The sequence below is a fragment of the Melopsittacus undulatus genome, chromosome 4 (assembly GCF_012275295.1).
Source record: "Melopsittacus undulatus isolate bMelUnd1 chromosome 4, bMelUnd1.mat.Z, whole genome shotgun sequence".
NCBI classification, from domain to species: domain Eukaryota; kingdom Metazoa; phylum Chordata; class Aves; order Psittaciformes; family Psittaculidae; genus Melopsittacus; species Melopsittacus undulatus.
The window spans coordinates 8,262,310-8,276,762 of NC_047530.1; the positions used below are offsets into that span (position 1 = coordinate 8,262,310).

Genomic DNA, 14,453 nt, shown 5'->3' on the forward strand with positions numbered 1-14,453 from the left:
GTTTCAATGTGTGGCTTTACATTGACGTGTCTTGGAAAGATACTGCTCCTGTCCTCAGATATCCCAGGTAAGTAATAAGCAGCTTCCTCCCATCTTGAAGCTGCAGAGATCACTATCTTGCCATACTTAAAACCACACCTGCAAAGTGTCTAAGGAAATTAGTAGCTCTCTTACTCTGGCCAGGAAAAAGAGCCAGTGATACTGTCTTTACTGTATGATATCTTTATTCAAACTTGCAGTGGCTCAGGAGATAGGTAAGAGGATATAGAACCTTTTGCTTTTCTGACACAGTTTTAGATCTTGATAGCCAGGATGGTTCATGTATAAGTTCTGTTATCATCTGACTGCCACTCAGATAGGCAACTAGAGTGCTAGTAACATCAGGTTTGCTGAAAATGGTTGGTCAGAAAGCTTTCAAAGATCTAATGTAGTTTCCAATTAACCGTGTTGTTTTGCTCAAAAAGAATGGGGTGGGAGGAAACAGTGAAAAGGATAGAAATGTTTTATTTCAAAATTAAATGTTTCAGTTTTGAAAGGTTTCCAAATCTGGCATTTCTGAAGCTTTGCTTTACTGCGTTTAGTTTCATATGGCAATGTTGAATTAAAAAATGAAGATATAGTTGAATAAAGTTTTTTTGTTTGTTTGGGTTATTTCTTACAGTGGTTGAATAACCTGCATAAAAATTAGTTTGGGGATGAGCTAGGTTAAAAATAATAATTTTTGTTCCCTGATTTCTGAGAATATTTTGAAAATTTTTGGTTTCAATTTAACAATAGACAATTATTTTCTCAGATTACTGTAATTTTTCTAACCTAGCTACTGAGCTGAATAAGGTACAAACTGATTCATGAGGCAAAGAGAAAGTGGCTGTCATCTCTCATTATCACTGTCTGGCAGAAAAAGAAGTCTCCACAAAACAGCACAGTCTTCCACCTCCATCTCAATGGTGTGGCTGCATCTAGCCCTGGGAAGGTCCATCACTTAATTCTACATAACCACTTTCATGGAATAAATAAACAAATGTTCTCATACAAAATCATAGCAGAGTTAAATTTATACAGTATTTGCCATCCTTGCCTTTGAAGCTATTAGGATCCAGCATGTTAGAACAAGTGCAGAGGAGGGCCATGAGAATGATCAAGGAACTGGAGCACCTCCTGTATGAAGACAGGCTGAGAAAGTTGGGGCTGTTCAGCCTGGAGAAGAGAAGGCTGTGTGGAGACCTCATAGCAGCCTTCCAGTATCTGAAGGGGTCCTACAGGGATGCTGGGGAGGGACTCTTCATTAGGGACTGTAGTGATAGGACAAGGGGTAATGGGTTGAAACTTAAACAGCAGAGGTTTAGATTGGATATAAGGAAGAAATTCTTTACTGTGAGGGTGATGAGGCACTGGAATGGGTTGCCCAGGGAAGTTGTGAATGCTCCATCCCTGTCAATGTTCAAGGCCAGGTTGGACAGAGCCTTGGGTGATATGGTTTAGTGTGAGGTGTCCCTGCCCATGGCAGGGGGGTTGGGACTAGATGATCTTAATGTCCTTTCCAACCCTAACTATTCTATGATTCTATGAAAGGACTATGAAGACAGTGCTCCACTAAGGGCAGTTCTCTGTACACCAAAGCTGAGACATGTTTGTATGTAATTTTGTGGTGCTGTTCCCATTGCTGGGGTAAGTAATAAATTCCATTAAATGAGCCCTTAGTATCTTTTGGAAGTTCTGTCTCACTTAGATTTTAAGGTTGTGCCAGCAGTAGGATGATCCAAATCGCAGCCATTTAGAGTTGCTATCACTCTACTGTTTTTATCTGATGGCTTGGCCATGACTGAGTAGCATCTTGCATAGGGCTGTTTGTGAGCAGCCCACTGGGTAAGCTGCATGCAGCTGAACACTGTATTAATTAACTTGCACAGTGGGAGCAGCATGGGCTTGCATTCCTTCCATTCCGATTCTGTTTCACATGCACAGGTAGTGTATGAAGCAATTTAACCTCAGAGTAATTTGATATGTTTTCTTATCTCTTCCCTCCCCCCCATATCTTATTTGCAAGTATTTTCTCATTATTAATTTAGAAAGGAAACAAGATGAAGTAAAAAAGGTGGAATGAGACCAGCTTAATTAACCTGTACAATCTGAAATCCCTTTGCCTTCTGTCTCCTGAACAGCCTTTTACAGACTGAAACTGCAGATACAGTATTATATATTCTGAATCTAGCTCCACTAGTATAAGCCTAGCATGACTATGTCCTCCTTCTAAAAAGGGGAGGCTGAGACTTTCTGTGCCCCCTTCTAGATACTCCCTACTATTTAATTTGTTCACTAAGGTGTTGTGCTGTGCTGTCTTTGCTTTAGTTTTGTTCCTTCCTTGTTTGTGACTGTCTTACTTTCCCCATGCTGTATTGTTTTTTGTGTCTGCAGTAAAGCCTGACTTCACGTAGCCCATTTCCCTCATGTCCAGGAGGAAATGGACATGGTACTTGTCAGCGTGCTTGTTGACAAGCAACACAAGATGTTTTATGTATTTTGGCTGTGCTGATTTACTGGAAACATTGACATTTTGGAGCAGCTTTTGGAAAAATTAGTTCCAGAGTTCTCCAAAGTAACTTTTGCACCTTGATTTGAAGACATTCTGGAAGCTTTTTTTCTTCTTTCCTGTTCCATTAAGGCTCGGGTCTCTCTGCTGCAGCTGTTCTCTATTTAGTGTGTTGCTCTGTTTCCAGGCAGCCATACCCCTCTTTGAGGGGAGTTCGTTTTTCTCTGGCTGTTTTTCCATTTGCCTTCCCTTTAGGAGGTAAATTTGTCAGCCTACTATTTTGGTCTCTCAATTCACTACAGCAACAGCAGCAATATGAAGGCAGAAAATGAAAACTTCACACAAATAAGTGATTTCCCCCCTTTTTCTGTGTTTTTTCTTATCTCTGGAAATGGGATGCTGCACACTCCTGTGTCCAAGGAAGCATGGAGAAAAATGTTGCACTGCATTCTTGACTGGTGTGAAAACTGTCCAAGTGAAGCTGTCAAAACAGAGTTACTGCAGGAGCAGTAACATCACTCGCATGGTTAATCGCACTGAACCCCAGATTGCTTTCTGATGAGTTTGGCTTGTTTTAATGTGGGTTTTGCAGCTGCCCTTTGACTTGCTGCACATACACAGCAGGCCTTTATTTGAGATACCTTTCTTGTTATTATTTCAAAGATGGCAACCTAACTAAGCACTCTAGTTCTAGCCCTGCCGCTTGGGTAAGTGTGCATCCAGTCCTCCCCTCCAGGATGGTGGCTGCATTGCCAGCAGAGCAGCATCTTTGGAAATGTCAGTTTGAGGTGTTGTCATTTCCATAAGCCCAGGGGCATTTGACTAGAGCTGATTTTCAACTGGGGACCGATTTTTTGTGGAAAATGCTGTAAAAAGTGTTCAAAGGTGATCCATCTGAGTTTCAGGAGAGATCTAAAGCCTAAGATTCCAGGAAACCTATTTTCCTAAATAATTGTGGTTGCATTTAAATTTTTTTCTTCTCTCACCAAAAGCGAGTCTCATAACTACTATTCAATGAAAATTAACTCTTGACACTCTCCCTTTCCAGAAGTGTACGCTGTCCACTGGTTGTTTGGTGAGGCTCGGTCCTATCTCATATTACAGTCCTCCAGTGAGGACATATCTTACTGCAGACTTATGGTGGCCGCCAGCCCTTTTCCAAACCTGGGTCTGCAGGACATCTACCATGAAGTTACAAGTGTGGAATAAAGTAAAGCCAGGACAGATTGCGTGGAACAATGTCCTGATAGGCACCCCATGGATTGTCCATCAGTAGTCCACAGTAGGCATGGGAGAGGTGAAGGAAGCCATGCCTGCACCATCTCTAGAGAGTGCCTTAGGATCCACTGCTGTCACCACCTAGCTGATGGGGGAATAGGATGGGAAGCTGTGAGATGTCAACTTGTCATGTTGTTCTCATAAGAAGTGTGTAGAGGGGAAGAGCCCAGAAGGTATGCATCTTTCCCTTTCCCTGCCAAAATTTACCTCAACTTCACCAACACGGGCCAGGCAATCTTCCAGCAGGTACTTCAAGATAAGGTGACTTGATTTACTGGCTGGCAGAAAGATTTCCAGTAATGTATTGGACCAACTCCCTGTTGTAGGAAGAGTTGAAAAGAGCAATCAGAAGTGGGTTGATCTCCCACTGTAATTTTTATTATTAAGCTTTGGCTATTCCCTCCCTTTGATTGTTTTTTATTTTCTGGAGTCTTTTGTGGAAGAACTTAAAAACCATTGAAAATTCATTTGATGGCTAGATAAATGGGGAGTGCAGAAGACTTTCTGAATGTGGCAGAATCTACCCAAAAAACCTGAGGTAATAACAAGTTGTGATAGGTAATAAAGTGACAGGCAAAGGTGTGGTAACTGCAGCTTTCCTCTCCGCTCTGACACTGCAGATCTGTCCCTCTCAGACATAGGCAGACTCTTCTCCACACAGAGGAGGCAGAGGGTGGAGCTCAGTGCCTGTATAAATTATATGTGTCCTTCAGGTTATTTCAGCCACAACAACAAGCTGTGAGCCTGTTTGGCAGCTGACGGATCTGTTACTCAAATTGGGGTGCCTGCTGCTGTCGCCATCTTGCATGCCATGGGGAGCCCACCAGCCAAGGTAAGAGAACAGCTCCGTGCCTTGCTGTGACCCAGCACCTTGCCATTGGGACCTCCCTTGTCCAGGTCTTGAGAGCAAACTCTTTCCTCCTTACATCTGCTGGCACACAGAGACAAACTGGTGCGATGCAGGAGGGTCCTCTTGGACTTTGTGAACTCACTGCTTTCCTCTTTCACCATGTAGTAACTAACATGCAAGTGAGCTTCTGTGAAAACAGGGAGTAGGTGGCCTTAGCTTTTATCGTGAGGTGTGCATGCTGGCATGAACACTGGGGAGGAAGAGAGGGCTGGCCCTCATGAGTTTAGCTCACTGTAAAATGAAAGTGCTCTACCCCTACTATGTGCTCTCCTCAGGATAGCGCATGTTTGTCACCTGCCCCGGCTGAAAACCCAACATCTTTTTCTAGCAAGAAAGCATAATTTATCTTACTTTAGCTGGAGGGGAGAGTTCTGTTGAGCCCTTTGGCTGATTGAGCTATCTTTGACGTAATGTTTAGGGCGCCTCCAATTCTAGTGGAAGTATTTCATGTCTGGACTTGAGTTTTGTAATAGGAATTTCCATTCAGAGATCTTAACTGATACTTTCTTAGCATAAATCAAGAGAATAATTAGCTGAGAGTTACTTCCTCATGTATATCTTTATAAAGGAATGGATGCGGTGTCTGAAATCCAAGATATGAGTTACTTACAACTAACCTTTCTCTATATATCAAACCCCATGCCAAATTTTGCAGCAAATAAAAGAAATATGGACATTCGTGGGTTTTAAATACAGTAAGAAACGGTGTTACATGCTATGGCTTCTAGAGAATCATGAATCATTAAGAATGAAGAATACTACTTGTACTTGTGTCATGGTAACATTTGCAAGTGAAATGAAAGATCCAGGAAAATATCAGTAGCTTGAAGAGAAAGCTCAAATGATAGATTGAAAACATTCAGATGTTGGGTACTCAGGGCAAATGACATAAACATAATGTACTTTGGATAAAACTAATATCTAATCTAGCTACCTCTTAGATCCAGAGCTATCTATCTTTCTTAGATATAAAAGCTATCAATTTTAAATATAAATGTTGTATCTGATAATATAGTTCTCGATCTGATAGATGAATGGATAGCTCAGATATAGTTTTATCTAGAAAGTCTCAATTACAACCAAAGTTCTTGCCTTTGATCCTAATGCTGCAAGTACCATTCTACAAGTGTAGACATAGTCCTGGTTAATAAGCAACACTGCCAAAAGGTTAGAGTGCGACCTTAGCTTCAGGTCAGAAAGCTTCTATTCCCAAGGAAGGAAATTCATTCAGTGCAGCCCGTAACTCTGCCATACAGCCAGGCAAATTAATTTTTCATGAATGTAAATTAGTAAATAGATATGGAAATCAGAGCAGAGTGGGGTTTGTTTATTTCTTTTTGTATTAAAAAGGAAAGGTGTTTAGAAAAGTGTGAACTCTTTGAGTTATTTAGGAAGACCTACTTAGAAGACTGTCATATTCTATTAATGACCTACTTAGAAGACTGTCATATTCTATTAATGCTATATGTGGTATTCTAATTAATTTTTTGTTGTTTAAAGAAAGCTACCAAGTTGGCCCAGAAGTGTTGGACAGTATTATTCTACAACTTGCTGGGAGTGCTTTTGATATTCATAGCAGGGTCTTTTCTTCAGCTCAGACAAGATTAATAACTCTTTAGTAGTTTTGTGACCTATGGAATCATTTTAATGTGATAAAATACTCAGATTTACTTACTAACTGTTCAACCTCGAATGATAAGATTTTGGATAACTGTGATTCCCAAGGAAAACACAGCTTTTGTGGTCATGCTCTCTCCTTCTATTCTCTCTCCTGGTTTTGCATTTGCTTTTCCCACTAGAACTTTGCATTCCTCTAATTTTGAACAAAATAAGCAGCTAATGGGAAAGAGAAATTGCTAGCAGTATTCTCACTGATGGAGGGAATAAGAATATCAGCCCATATTTGATATCAAAGAATCTATGTAGAAGAGTGCTTTGGAACCAGGCTGATCACAAAGCTTTTTGTTATAGTTTTTATAGATTCATATTTTTAACCTTATTTTGATAAACTGCCAAGTTTTAGTTGAAGCAAATCCTTAGTATCTAGGATAAAATAAATAGTAAGAATATGCCAAATGATTGTGTGAGAGCTTGTCCATAAGATATTATACAGCCCGGGATACCACTGGAGGAAGAAAAAGTAATCCATGAAAGGAAGTAATTATTCATATCTGAAAGGTATCTATAAAGCCGAGTGATAAATCCTACAGCTATTTACAGCATGTCAAAATAGCGAGAGCAAACTCCTCACGTAACACTTCATATAACTTGGTGTTACCTCCATTCAGAAAACTGGTTACATTTGGTGCAAGGCCATCAAAATTGGCCTTCCAAGTACAAGCCAAGAACTTTTATTTTAAGAAAATAAAGAAAATTAGAAAGAGAGAAAAGAGAAGAGAAAGAAAAGAATAAAAGCAAACCAAAGCAAAGGAGAGAAAACAAATGAAAAAGAAAGGAGATGTGGTGGTGGGAGGATGTTCCGAGATCGCCCGTCTCTGCAGAAGCTGCCCACTAGAAGACTAACTTTCTAGTGAAGCTATGAGATCTTGTTTTAGGAGCAGCATGGAGGGGCAATAAGGAATGAAATCAAACATATGAGCTGTTGGGAGGTTTTCCTTCTTTCACTGCCATCCAAAGACCATCTCAGCAGGCACCTCATTATTAATGAGCTTTGAGAAGATTTCATGCTCTTGAAGTTGTCTTTTTGGGATGGAAACTTGAAGTGACCAACTGCATGCAGACAGGAGAATTATGTATCCTCCTAAAGCTGACCAGCATATTACTGTTCCCTGGAAGCCAGTCAGTAGGTCAGCAAAGGTGCACTATTACAATCAAAGAGATGTTAGGAACAGATGTGAATTTTTAGTTTGTGAAGGTTTGACACAGCTATGGTGATTCTACATGTTAGTTTTATCTCCTGTTTGTTGACTTTTCCATATTTTAAACCTGAAATGGTTCCCCCAAAACTGGCTTTGAGGGTGCAGAAATGTAGCTTAGTGCTAAATGTTATCAAGTGAAAAGAAGTTTGTTTTTTCTGTTTCTGTGTAGGTTTTTTTGGTTTGTTTCTATTTTGTTGTTTGGGGTTTTTGGGGGTGGTGGTGTCATTTTTCAGCCTACTCTTTGGGACTCTGGGCATGCTACTATTTATTGGTCTGGGGTGTTATGCAAACATACACAGGCAGCCATCATTGACGTCAGTGTGGCACTACTAATTTTCCAGCAAAAATGGAATGATGCACTTCTGGAAAAGCTACCTTTGACTTGATATTTACAGAGGGAGTTTGTTCCTCTGTGTGCCTATGGGGGAAACTGTTTCTTCCGGGGAAGTGAACTAAAGAGAGCAAGACCAGTACAGCTGCAAGACTATCAAGAGCTGTCTGGATGTGGTCTGTGCTTATCAATTTGCATTAATAATGAAATTACACGTTTCTTGTCATGTTATGAAAATAGCAATTTATTTCTCTAATTATTTTTAATAAAGGAGATATTCTGAAATGCTGGCAGTTTTAGGCAGGGGTATTATCTGAGACCACTAAAACCAGATCTAAACAGTCTGCTATAGAACACTGCAGAAGAAAAATTAGCTGTGCCTTTTTCTGATGAAAACAAAAAGAATAAGCCTGATTCCAAATGGTTATCACAGCCTGAAGTAAACTGCAGGCTTGGGAGTGGGATGGCTTCTGGTTTTCCCTAAGGGTTTGCACATAGGGTTATTATGGCCACATTTACCTATCTGAGCCTCTTACTCTTTTACCCTGTAACAACACAAGGACTAAGCTGCAACAAATCAGAAATAGTGAACAGTCATCTTTGATGTAGGCAGATGCTGACATGTTTAAGGGAAGTGATTGCTGTTGAAAGGGGAAAAGAGGAGGAGTGAAGTTCTCTGGTTCTAGTGGGAGAGGATGAAAACATGACACCAATGATAACTGTGAGTACTATGATGATGAACTGCAGATGCACCATTTTTATAAGCAATTACATTTTCATCACAAAAGGTTCAAAGCAACTTTGTACAACATCCGTTTCTCCTTTAAAGGCAGACTCTGAGAATGCTTTGGCTTCTGTTGAGCAAGGGGGAAGCGATTACAAAACAACACAGAATTAACATATTAATTAAAAACAGTCAGCTCTGTAATTGCCTACATAATCCAATGCTTCATGTTAATGATACCCACTAGGAATGCTGACTGAGTGTTCCGGTTGGGAGTATTTGCACAGGAAAATTAAAGTCAAATTCCTTCAGTGGCCAATGGAATAATACGGAAGTGTCCCAACTGGAACTTGTAATGTCCATAATGCTTTAAATGCAGAATGTTTTAGATTTGTCCGTTTCAAATTGGGGGAAAATGTAACAGAAATGGTTCTTGTCATGCAAGAACAAATATGTCTTACATTTTTATACAGGAATTGTTTCAATCAACCATTAAAAGACCAAGAAACAGGGTAATTTGTGATTTGGTATGTTTAAAAACTCTGCTCAAGGTGACTCTTGAATATTAATCTGAATTTAAAAAGGATGTAACTTTAAAAGTGACATCATACAATTTAATGTTAAGCCCTTATTTGAATGTGCCAAATCACAGTTGAAATGGCTTCCATTTGATGTAATGTAATTTACCTCTAAACAACACTGAATTAAACTGAATTAAGGCTATTCTCATCTCTAATAAACTTGCCCAGTTGTCTCCACCTCATTTTAAAAGAATTTTGTATTAAGTGTAGTGAATGACTCCTCCTATAGAAAAGTTCCAGTTTCCCCAGCTCTTTCTATCTCCAAAGTTAATATTTTCAATGCCAGGAACATTAATCATGGTGCTAACTTTCAAAATGAAGTTGTTGAATTATTTTGTTGCAATGTAATGAAATAGATAGTCTCATTTAGGCAGATATGATGTTTCAGTTTAGTGTGTAGTTTAAGCTGCCATTCAAACTAATGAAACACTTCCAACATGGTGAGGCCCTGTTTTTATTTATTATAACACTGTATGTTATTATTGCTTATAATTGCTGACAAGCTGTGTTTATATGTAAAAAATATGTAAAACAACAGAAAATTAAAAAGAAATTTAAATGTTCCAATTTAAAGGAAGAAGAAAATGTTTTCTTCTTATAGTATTAAGATTATCACGTGTCTGTACATGTGTGTTCATTCAGGCTTATCAGATGTCTTTTGAAAATGACAAATAATTTCTGACCAGCTTAGGTTGGGAAGCTTAATTCTTTGTTAGCGTTAGGGACATGTAACTTGAAATAAGTGTTACAATGATAGCTTGGGTATGATAGAAATAAATCTCATATCTGGAAGGAAAGGGGCTCCATTCCCATTGGTATTTACAATATACCTAATGAAGTGGGATTCTGTGATATTATGCCTCCAAAGCAGGACACTTCTTTCATCATTTAAAGGATCTCTGCTGGGCCTTATTGTCTTATTGTCCATTCACTCAAAGTATATTGTGCATTCCTCTAGATGCCTTTTGATGAGCTTGGCCTACTTACAACTGTTATGAAAACCTAGTTGGGATATAAAGTCAGAAGTTTTTAGAGCATTTTGGTAACTACCATGTCCTCATCTAGTGTCAGTGCTGTACCTAGTATTGTCTTCCAAAGGCTCAATTCTGACCTTCCTATGGCACAGGACTTTCAACAGATTGGCAATACACCCATTGCTATGGCTATCCATGCTTCAAGATGTATGAAAATAGGGTGATTACATATTTTTTTTGTATTCTGAGCTCGTGAAACTAATTGCATTTTTTTCTCTGCAGATGAAGTTCTGCCCCATCCACATGCTTTCTGTAAGAATCATACAAGCTAAGAACATCAAATCAAGAGACCTGTGTGAGTTGTGCTTTGATTGTACTTTTAGTCACCTCCAGAGTTTATGCAGTAAGAAATGTTCCTGAGTTTGAAGGTATAAAAGCAACGTACATAAAGCACAACAACAGAAGTATTACTGCCAGGGCTGTAATTGAATTAAGTGCCTGAGGTGTCATTAGGCTGGAGGACATATCTAGTGGCATCGCAGGGAACTGGTAAAAATGAAGCCTCCCAGATGAATTTCTGGGACTACAGGGGAAGGTAGGGCTTATGAGGATACTGCAATTTGTAAATCTGCTTGAAGTGGTTTGATTTTGATGTTCATGATTGATAGAAATCATTTAATGGATTGGAATTTTGCCACATAGAGCAAGTATTTAGGACCCTTTTATTGCAATATAGGTAAACTAGAGAATTTCAAGCTTTCTAAAGTACAGTATCATTTGGAGTATTTGCTGTTCTCAGATAACCAGTCATGTGAAATTATGTTGGTAGTTTCTGGATCTGCAGATCCAGCCCTAAGCACGCCCTTGAGCATGCAGGCAAATCAGAGTTTTTTTTGTGTACTTTTGTGTTCAACTTTCTTTAACTCATTATCCCTCACAGCCTCCCATGACTCCGTCTCAAGGTGTACTATAGAACAGCCATTCAGCTGCCAGTTTTGTTCATGTCTCCTATGGGTTCCTCAGCCAGGACAAAGACCTTGAATTGCTCTTTCCTGTGCTCTTAAAACCTCTGGCGTGTGTATTCCTCTAGTGAAAAATGACATGTTCAGCAAAACAAGTGTTACTTTACAGCTGAGGTCCTTCGCATCTCACTGAGCAGGGCCAAGCACAGCCTTGGCCAAGCCTGAATGCAAGGGAAACCACAAGGAGCTGAGTAACTGCCTGATGAAGTGCTTCCTGTTCTCCTGTGGCAAATGCCATATAGCAACATCCAGAGGTGGACACTAGAAAGGTGGTAGTGTGACAAGGCCTGTATTTCTGAGTTTCAATGATCTCTTCTATCTACTCTATTGAAGGGACAGTTCCATTTTCCTGCCAAAACCTTGCGGGGCAATGTTATTCACTGCTTGATACCAGTCTGAAGTATTTAGGCATCTTGGGATGCAGTACACATCATCAGTCAAGTCCAGACTCCAGCTCTGAAAGACATCACCTTGGAGATTTCCTTTCACACCGTTGTCCAGCTTCACAAAGTAAATGTGCTTTCCAACCTGGCTTTTCCCAAAGGATGGCTGCTCGAGGGCCTGACTCACTAACCATAAGGAGTAGATGTAGGCTGGAAGTGAGATGAAGATTTCCAAGTTGCTCATGCCCTCATGTTCTTGGGTCCACACCAGCCTTCAGCTGCAACAGATCTTCCTTAGTACCTAACCCTTCTAGACAGCCATTGTGTCCTTTTCGCATGCTTATGTTGTTGGATTGAGCAACAGTCTTCCTGATTTTCTCTGTAAATGCATCCTCCTTTCCTGTAATGATCCTAACAGCCCTTTTTGGTGCTAGCTCTAGTTTTAGTTAAACTTTTTTAACATAATTGACTGGAATCACAAGGAATGTTGCCCGATGAATGGCCAGTGGGGTCTTTCTTACCTCTTTCTCTTCACATGGGAAACATGGTTCTTAATGTACTTTGTGTGTGCATGTGTACGTTTACAACTTGTAGTTATTTACCCAGGAATTAGATGGTTTTCCTTGGTTGCTTCCAACTGATGGTCTTTCTATTTATGAAAAGAAAAGGAGTAATATTTGTTAGTCTCCAGAATCATGGCCTTACCCTGCTTTCCATCTATAACATTGGCATCAGGTTTTTAATGTTTCTCTGCTGCAGTGACTGCATCAGACTGCTACGTGCGCTTGTGGCTGCCGTCTGCTTCAAATCGAAAGCTTCAGACCAAAACCATCAAGAATTCTGACAACCCTATCTGGAACGAGACTTTCTACTTTAGGATCCAGAGAGAAGTTGAGGTAGTAGATAAATATAAATGTCACTGTCTTGAATAGCTGAGAATTGTTAGTTGACACCCTGTCAATCAACTGTGCTAATTAACTTAAGAAAATGCTTGTGTAACAGAATTTGGTGCTGATTAGTTAGGACACAGAACTGTTGGAACAAGTGCAGAGGAGGCCACAAGGGTGATCAAGGACTGGAGAACCTCCTGTATGAAGACAGGCTGAGAAAGTTGGGGCTGTTCAGCCTGGAGAAGAGAAGGCTGCGTGGAGACCTCATAGCAGCCTTCCAGTATCTGAAGGGTGGCTACAGGGATACTGAGGATGAACTATTCATTAGGGACTGTAATGGCAGGACAAGGGGTAATGGGTTAAAACTTAAATAGGGGAAGTTTAGACTGGATATAAGGAAGAAATTCTTTACTGTTAGGGTGGTGAGGTACTGGAATGGGTTGCCCAGGGAGGTTGTGAATGCTCCATCCTTGGCAGTGTTCAAGGCCAGGTTGGACAGAGCCTTGGGTGATATGGTTTAGTGTGAGGTGTCCCTGCTCATGGCAGGGGGATGGAACTTGATGATCTTGAGGTCATTTCCAACCCTAACTATTCTATGATTCTGTGATTCTATGATCTGGGCTAATTTGGGCTGGTTTAGAAAGAGCTTCCCCTTCACTGGTTGTAAGCAAAGAGTAGAGGAGTAGCTGTGGATTAGACAGCAAATTTAATCCTACCCTAACTTGTGTAGTTAAAAGAATTTTGGGGGTGTGTTCTTTGGGCAGGTTATCAGCATGGTGCAGAGCACTGATATCTTTTCTGCCTCAGAATAGTGGGAGCTCTCTGTTACAGGTAGTTTTTTTTCGATATCATATGTTTCCCAAGATTGGGTTTAATGATGGTGTTTCCCATTAGCAAATTCCTGAATGAAAGCATGTTGCTTTATTCTTACTATTGTGTTAGTCAAGCAGCTGCAAATGTCTAACCCCCTTTTTATTTCTGTGTGATAGCAGCTCAATTAGAGTTCTTGTTTATTTTTTTCTGCTACCAGAACATCTTAGAACTGGCAGTGTGTGATGAAGATCCACTCACCAAAGATGACATGCAGTTCACAGTTCTTTTTAATATTGCTAGAATCAGACCAGGAGAGACAATCCGTGAGACATTTGCTTTGAAATCAGAGGTAAGGATTCATAAGACTTCACAACAATCTTCCATTACCTTAATGGGGCCTATACAAACACTGGAGAGAAACTTTTTATAAGAGCAAGTAGTGATAGAAAAAGGGGGAAAGGCTTTAAACTGAAAGAGGGGAGATTTAGATTAGGTATTAGGAAGAAATTCTTCACTGTGAGGGTGCTGAGGCACTGGCACAGGTTGCCCGGAGAAGCTGTGGCTGCCCCATCCCTGGCAGTGTTCAAGTCCAGGTTGGACAGGGCTTGGGGCAGCCTCCTCTAGTGGAAGGTGTCCCTGCCCATGGCAGGGGGCTGGAACTGGATGAGTTTTAAGGTCCCTTCCAACCCAAACCATTCCATGATTCTATGAATCTATGAAAATACATGGAGAGTTTGGGAAGACCTCATTGTCCACTTGGCTTCTATGTTAAGTGGTGTTTGGGTCTGCATAAACAGGTATCCTTATATACCATTATCAGTATTTCATCAAAACAGATATAATTGTGCTGAATTTTTGTGACTTCATTAATCTCTTTTCACGAATTCAAAAAATGAAGCAGCTTCTCTTTCATGCCCAGCATCTCTGTGAGGGCAAAATTTGTTAACAGAGAGCATTTGTAAAAAATCATTTTTATATTTTATAGTCCAAATAAATAACTTCCATACCTTTTATCTTTATTCAACTTTTGCCATGCTTAGAGGACACTTCCTCTTTAATGGCCACTCTAAGACAAATTTAAGACAGGAAGACAATCCACTCAGCTCTTGAATTTAATGGTTCTTTCAGACTTCTCCTA

The 14,453-nt window shown here is 40.1% G+C and overlaps 1 protein-coding gene across 4 annotated transcripts in view; it reads left to right on the top strand.

Annotated features, from left to right (window-relative positions):
• The first annotated feature begins 4,537 nt into the window (after nt 1-4,537).
• The window catches only part of LOC101877379 (cytosolic phospholipase A2 beta), a 29,458-nt gene continuing 19,542 nt past the window's right edge, over nt 4,538-14,453 (top strand). The window contains exons 1-5 of one of the 4 annotated variants that reach the window (XM_005143954.4): nt 4,538-4,640; nt 10,490-10,562; nt 11,563-11,739; nt 12,372-12,508; nt 13,533-13,664. In XM_005143954.4, the coding sequence (XP_005144011.2) occupies nt 4,620-4,640; nt 10,490-10,562; nt 11,563-11,739; nt 12,372-12,508; nt 13,533-13,664 (540 nt within the window). In that variant the 5' untranslated portion in view covers nt 4,538-4,619. The remainder of the gene's footprint in view (nt 4,641-10,489; nt 10,563-11,562; nt 11,740-12,371; nt 12,509-13,532; nt 13,665-14,453) is intronic. The other 3 variants (XM_031044499.2, XM_031044500.2, XM_031044501.2) reach the window with 3 other exon arrangements.